Source organism: Ovis aries, chromosome 2 (genome assembly GCF_016772045.2).
Source record: "Ovis aries strain OAR_USU_Benz2616 breed Rambouillet chromosome 2, ARS-UI_Ramb_v3.0, whole genome shotgun sequence".
In the NCBI taxonomy this organism is placed as follows: domain Eukaryota; kingdom Metazoa; phylum Chordata; class Mammalia; order Artiodactyla; family Bovidae; genus Ovis; species Ovis aries.
The window spans coordinates 73,001,848-73,009,113 of NC_056055.1; the positions used below are offsets into that span (position 1 = coordinate 73,001,848).

General features: G+C 40.3%; 2 protein-coding genes across 2 annotated transcripts in view; one reads left to right on the top strand and one right to left on the bottom strand.

Annotated features, from left to right (window-relative positions):
* Nucleotides 1–7,265, bottom strand: part of SPATA6L (spermatogenesis associated 6 like) — an 86,783-nt gene extending 79,518 nt beyond the window's left edge. Inside the window, exons 1-2 of the mRNA XM_015093197.4 lie at nucleotides 7,170–7,265; nucleotides 6,189–6,239 (exon numbers count right to left, since the gene is read on the bottom strand). The gene's annotated coding sequence lies outside the window, so the exon portion shown is untranslated. The remainder of the gene's footprint in view (nucleotides 1–6,188; nucleotides 6,240–7,169) is intronic.
* Nucleotides 4,612–4,981, top strand: LOC101112702 (large ribosomal subunit protein eL33-like). The gene has a single exon (XM_042243416.2). The coding sequence runs from the start codon at nucleotides 4,621–4,623 to the stop codon at nucleotides 4,951–4,953; it is 333 nt and encodes a 110-aa protein (XP_042099350.1). The 5' UTR covers nucleotides 4,612–4,620; the 3' UTR covers nucleotides 4,954–4,981.
* Nucleotide 7,266: the final 1 nt, after the last annotated feature.

Sequence of the window (7,266 nt, forward strand, 5' to 3'; positions counted from 1 at the left end):
TTCTCCTTCTTCAAGGAATTTCTCTGAAATGTTTTTTTTAACAGTTTCTTACAGTCTGATATATACATGAGAAAAGTTTACCTTTCTGGCTTTTACTATAAATATATAAAAGAGCTCAATGAGCTATGTTGGGCTCTTTCCTTGGTTCTCATAAACTGCATAAAGATGAAGCTTATACATATATATATTATAAAAATCTTAAAATCACATCCTTTGGGGGAACTTCATATTAGAGGGATCAGGCTGTCACCATATGAACCCAGTGACCTCTCTCACCCTTACTAAAGGTGCCATCACATGTCTTCTTCCTATGTGATTCATAGGAAGCACTTTTGACAAGAAAGGTGAAGTTGAATACAATTGAGACTCCAGAGCTGCAGGACATAGTAAGGTAGACATATATGGCTATTTAAATTTAAATTAACTAAAACTAAATAAAAATTAAAATTCAGTTCCTTACTCACACTAGTCCCCTCTAAAGTGCTCAATAGCCACAATGGCGAGTGGCTACTGTATTGGATAGTGCAAGTAGAATATTTCTGTAATCACAGAAACTTCTATTGAGCAGTGTTGCTCTAGAGCTAACTTCAGAGAGGATAGAGAAACGTGTTAAGGACATCACAAGAAAGCAAACACATGTATCTAGAATGTGAAACATCCCATAAGACAACTAACCCAGTTAACCTGCAACAAGTCAACAACATTAAAAAAAAAAAAAAAAGGCAGTGAGGAGAAATGCTCTAGATTAAAAGATACAAGCTTTGGCAACCAAATGCAATATGTGGACTCTGTTGGAACACTGTTTAGACAAATCAACTTAAATAGAATATTTAACACTTTGGGGGAAATTTAATTATGGCTATAATACCAAGAAATTAATTAATCAAAATTAATTTTGATAGGTATGATAATGTCCCTTTGTTTATGGAAGCCAAATATCAACACTGTTTAGAGATGAATATTAAAGTATGTTGCAGAAAAGATCTCATGTCTAAGGCTTTGTTTCCAAATACTCTCACAAATAAATAAAATGAATAAAGGAAATGTAGCAAAATATTGATAACTGTTAACTTGGTGATGGATATAAGGAATATACTATAATTCTATACTTTTGTGTACTTAAAAATATTCATAGTAACAATTTAAAAATCTTTAACACATACTTAAATAGGAAAAGTAATCATATCTTTATGTAACTTTCACTGTCTTAAAATAGCCCATCAAAAGAGGATTCTTGGTGGTATTACTATGAATTCCCTTCAACAAAAGTCTTGCTGTTGGTCACTAAATCTGTCTGACTCTTTCGCAACCCCAAGGACTGTAGCCCACCAGGCTCCTCTGTCCATGGCATTTCTCAGGCTAGAATACTGGGGAGTGGGTTGCCATTTCCTTCTCCAGGGAGATCGTCCCAATTCAGGGATCAAACCTGTGTCTCCTGCACTGCCAGGCAGATTCTTTACCAATGAGCTACCAGGGAAGCCCAACAGAAGTCTTACATAAACTCAAAGAGAAAACATGGTGGATCTATTTACCTTAAATTCAGATAACATAAGAAAATTATTTGTAAGTAATTTTAAAAAGAAGTAATGCATTAAAGAACCATAGTCTCCGCATGAATAGCCAAAAAAGAGGGTGGCAATTTGAGTATTTCTTTAAGCATACATACTTCTTGAGAATTTCTCCCAAGAATCAGGAATGCTTCTAGGGAAGGAACTAAATTGCAACTGAACAGCTTTTAACAATCTTGAAGTCACCTGGGATCTGGACTTACACAAGCTCTACTTCCCAAACTTTTATCAGAGTGCATGAGTCAAACTCGTATTACTCTCGGCTTCTGCTTTGACTGACTGGCATTTGTAGGCTCAATACTTACTTAATGATACTGTACAAAACCTTCCACAAGGACTGCCCTTGGGCATTCTGGACTACATACATAATCTATATTTTTCCATTGTAAAGTAATTTCTATTCAGGAAAAATTAATTTGCTCCTTTGAGTTTCATCTGGTTAGTTCCATGTCCATGGAAGTAACAGGCTAATTATGACCAAAAGCAATTTCCAAGGAATTATATTATCCAATATAAGAAAGCAGGAAAGAGTCTGATTTAGTTTCAAGAACTGTAAAAAGTATCTGCTGTACTTGGGCATAAGATTTAGGCCCCAAAGTCAGCCATGGCTAAGATGAGGCTACTTATATCCATCCTATCTTCTCCTACCAAAACATAATTTTTCCAATTCTACCCTCTTTTATCTGTGTGTAATCCTACACCTTGCTTTTCATACTTGTTTCCATTCATTTGTTCCCTATTCATCCATCCTGCACACATTCAGTCAGTTCAGTTCAGTTCAGTCGCTCAGTCGTGTCTGACTCTGCGACCCCATGAATCGCATGATGCCAGGCCTCCCTGTCCATCACCAACTCCCAGAGTTCACTCAAGACTCACGTCCATCGAGTCCGTGATGCCATCCAGCCAACTCATCCTCTGTCGTCCCCTTCTCCTCCTGCCACAATCCCTCCCAGCATCAGAATCTTTTCCAATGAGTCAACTCTTCGCATGAGGTGCCAAAGTACTGGAGTTTCAGCTTCAGCATCACTCCTTCCAAAGAAATCCCAGGGCTGATCTCCTTCAGAATAGACTGGTTGGATCTCCTTGCAGTCCAAGGGACTCTCAAGAGTCTCCTCCAACACCACAGTTCAAAAGCATCAATTCTTCGGCACTCAGCCTTCTTCACAGTCCAACTCTCATATCCATACATGACCACCAGAAAAACCATAGCCTTGACTAGACGGACCTTTGTCGGCAAAGTAATGTCTCTGCTTTTCAATATGCTGTCTAGGTTGGTCATAACTTTTCTTCCAAGGAGTAAGCATCTTTTAATTTCATGGCTGCAATCACCATCTGCAGTGATTTTGGAGCCCAGAAAAATAAAGCCTGACACTGTTTCCACTGTTTCCCCATCTATTTGCCATGAAGTGATGGGACCAGATGCCATGATCTTCATTTCCTGAATGTTGAGCTTTAAGCCAACTTTTTCACTCTCCTCTTTCACTTTCATCAAGAGAGTTTTTAGTTCCTCTTCACTTTGTGCCATAAGAGTGGTGTCATCTGCATATCTGAGGTTATTGATATTTGATATCTTGACTCCAGCTTGTGCTGCTTCCAGCCCAGCATGTCTCATGATGTACTCTGCATAGAAGTTAAAGAAGCAGGGTGACAATATACAGCCTTGATGTACTCCTTTTCCTATTTGGAACCAGTCTATTGTTCCATGTCCAGTTCTAACTGTTGCTTCCTGACCTGCATACAAATTTCTCAAGAGGCAGGTCAGGTGGTCTGTATTCTCATCTCTTTCAGAATTTTCCACAATTTCTTGTGATCCACACAGTCAAAGGCTTTGGCATAGTCAAGAAAGCAGAAATAGCTGTTTTTCTGGAACTCTTTTGCTTTTTCCACGATCCAGCGGATGTTGGCAATTTGATCTCTGGTTCCTCTGCCTTTTCTAAAATCAGCTTGAACATGGGGAAGTTCACGGTTCATGTATTGCTGAAGCCTGGCTTGAAGAATTTTGAGCATTACTTTACTAGCGTGTGAGATGAGTGCAATTGTGTGGTAGTTTGAGCATTTTTTGGCATTGCCTTTCTTTGGGATTGGAATGAAAACTGACCTTTTTCCAGTCGTGTAGCCACTGCTGAGTTTTCCAAATTTGCTGGCATATTGGTGCAGCACTTTCACAACATCATCTTTCAGGATTTGAAATAGCTCAACTGGAATTCCATCACCTCCACTAGCTTTGTTCGTAGTGATGTTTTCTACGGCCCACTTGACTTCCCATTCCAGGATGTCTGGCTCTAGGTGAGTGATCAAACTGTCATGATTATCTTGGTTGTGAAGACCTTTTTTGTACAGTTCTTCTGTGTATTCTTGAGTACCTATTATGTGCTGGGTACCATTCTGGACAATGGAGGTACAAGAGTGAACAAGAAACAATCTATGCCCTTGTGGACCTTACTTTCTAGTCAGGTACAAAGTGAAAGTGAAAGTCACTCAGTCATGTTCAACTCTTTTCGACCCCATGGACTATATAGTCCAGGAATAGTCCTGGAATTCTCCAGGCCAGAATACTAGAGTAGGTAGCCTTTCCCATCTCCAGAGGATCTTCCCAACCAAGAGATTGAACCCAGGTCTCCCATATTGCAGGCAGATTCTTTACCAGCTGAGCTACTAGTTGGGTAAGAAATAAAATAAATACGTGATAATACAGATACGATAATGACCTTGTGATAAATACTAGGGAGAAAATGCCAAGTTAGTGGTGAGATAAAAAGTTATAAGTTAGGGGGAGTAAGAACCTAATTGCAACTCAATGGACAGGTCAGTCTAAGGGTATGATAGTTGATAAGGTCTAAAAAGAAAAGCATGAGCACTAACAAGACTTTTAAAGAGCAAAGATACTCCAGCAAAGGGAACAACACATGTGGAAGGCCAGGAGTCAGGAAAGAAATTGATACATTTGAGGAACTGAAAGGCCAGTGAGCATACTAAGAGAAACTTGGGCAGGGGGTAGAGGAAGTTAAGAAATGACACTCAAGAGTTAGGCTAGCACTATAAAACGACAAATATGTCTGGAAGGCTGTGGTCCAAGGCAATTTTTGCTGGCTATAAGTGGGGTCTACGGAACCAAAGGGAACACACTGCTCTCCTGAAAATTGAAGGTGTATATGCTCGAGATGAAACTGAATTCTATTTAGGCAAGAGATGTGCTTATGTGTACAAAGCAAAGAACAACACAGTAACTCCTGGTGGAAAACCTAACAAAACCAGAGTAATCTGGGGAAAGTTCACTCGAGCTCATGGAAACAGTGGCATGGTTCGTGCCAAATTCCAAAGCAATCTTCCTGCTAAGGCCATTGGACACAGAATTCGTGTGATGCTGTACCCTTCAAGAATTTAAACTTCTTGAAAATAAATAAAAGTGTGGATTTGAAAAAAAAAAAAAAAGAGTTAGGCTAGCACTAGAAGTTGACTCATTGGAAAAGACTCTGATGCTGGGAAGGACTAGGGGCAGGAGGAGAAGGGGACGACAGAGAATGAGATGGCTGGATGGCATCACGCACTTGATGGACATGAGTCTGAGTGAACTCCAGGAGTTGGTGATGGACAGGGAGGCCTGGCATGCTGTGATTCATGGGGCTGCAAAGAGTTGGACACGACTGAGCGACTGAACTGAATTGAACTGAACTGAGACAGGGTTAGTGTTGTGGAAGACAACGTGATTGCCTCCCTAAAAGCCATAAGCTCTTTTTCTTTGCCAATGGAACCCCAGTTTTGCATCGGTGGTGATGCATCTAGCTCCAGGGAATGAATCACAATTTATTTAAGCCAGTTCTGGCCAATGATATATAAGGGTAAGTCACTGAAAGTTTTTCAAGTAATAAAAAATCACGAGTGAAGCTGTTTTCTTCTCTCCCTTCATACTTTGAAGTGAAGTTGCTCAGTCGTGTCCAAAGTAGCCTACCAGGCTCCTTCATCCATGGGATTTTCCAGACGAGTACTGGAGTGGGTTGCCATTTCCTTCTCCAGAGAATCTTCCCCGACCCAGGGATCAAACCCAAGTCTCCCACATTGTAGGCAGACGCTTTACCGTCTGAGCCATCAGGGAAGCCTCTCCCTTCATACTTTAGGCGCTGTAACTTTTTTTCCTAGACCTTCCCTCCTAAACTCAAAAGGTTCAGTCACAGTGCTCCTCAACCTTCATTTGTAATTAATTATTAAGGTATAACATACATTCATTGGAAAATACTGGAGCAGCATAGTACAGGAAAGCTAAAAGTAGAAAGTAAAGATGCTCAGTGACTTCCTTGGCCGTCCAGTGGATAAAACTCCTAAAGCAAGTTTCCCCGGGTGAGATCCTTGGTCTAACTAAGATCCCACATATTGCTGAGGCAATATTTTGGCCCTGCCAAAATTTTTTAACTTTTTTTTTTTTTTAAAGTAAAGATTCTCAGAAACTTTCCTCCCCAGCCCTACCCACCAGGAGTAATCATTACTAATTCTTGTTTACCCTCTAGGAACTTTCTATCACATGTGTACACACAAATTGTTTTTACACAAACTGAATTATTGTGTCTTGACAGATACGTATAGCTATATAAATATACATCTAAGAAAGTTGCCTTTTTTACTCACATTTTGGAGATATTTCTATACCAGCACATTTATATATACTTCCTTTTGTTCCTTGCCACCAAAAAAAAAGAAAAAAAAACTATAATAAACACCTTTGTGGATATATCACTGATTACTGGTACAAAAATAATTGTTGGATAGTTTCCCGGTAATTAAGCTGCCAAATCAAAGCATTTAAACCTCTGATACTGTCAAATTACCCCTCAGAAAGGTTACACATGTGATATTCTAAACAGCGTTTCCTCACATCTTGTCTACATCCGGTGTTAACAAACTTCAAAAGATTGAAAACATGGCGTCTGGTTATTTTTATTTGGTTCTTTCATTATTTGGGGGGGTCTCTAATTATTATTAAGTAGGACAACAATGCCTGATTGTTAAACCTGCAAAAGTTTTTCAAGTCATATTTCCTGAGATGATCCCACCTCTTCCCCTTAAAATTTGTGACCTTCGGCATGCAGGGCCTAAGGAGACCCATGCCTCAAAAAAGGGGATAAAGCTTAACGATTAAAGGGCATGTCTAGAAATAAAAGGAATCCCTCCCTATACATTCGTCATTAGTGGTACTCATCATTAGGGGTATTTTTTAAGCCCCTCAGTACTTTATCTTTGGCATACTCCTCCTCCCTGTCAAGCTTCGCAGAATCCTCGTTGCTTGTAACTCGAAATGAGAGGAAAATCGGCTGTTTTTCAATTCTCTTCCCTCCAACCGCCCCTTACTTCAACCCCCGCCTCAGACACTAGTTTACATATCCTTAATGAGTACGGGAATGAGTTGCAGGTTTTAAACAATACTTTCTCTGGACCTTCTAGGACCCACTGTTTACTGCGTAAGAAACTCCAGATAACCAGTATTTAATACGACACGACCCTCAGAGCCAGGGAGAGTAAATCAGCACCGCTGAAAGGATTCATAAAAAGAAGTTCTAAACAACAGAGCAGTCCAAACCCAACCCCTACTTCTAAGCCCCGGGACCCCACCTCTCACGGCCCCGCCTTCCAACCCGGAAGTGATGCACAAAGTGGAGTCCGTCTTTTTCCGCCGTCCGCCAGCTGCGCGGCCGGGACTAACGCTGCG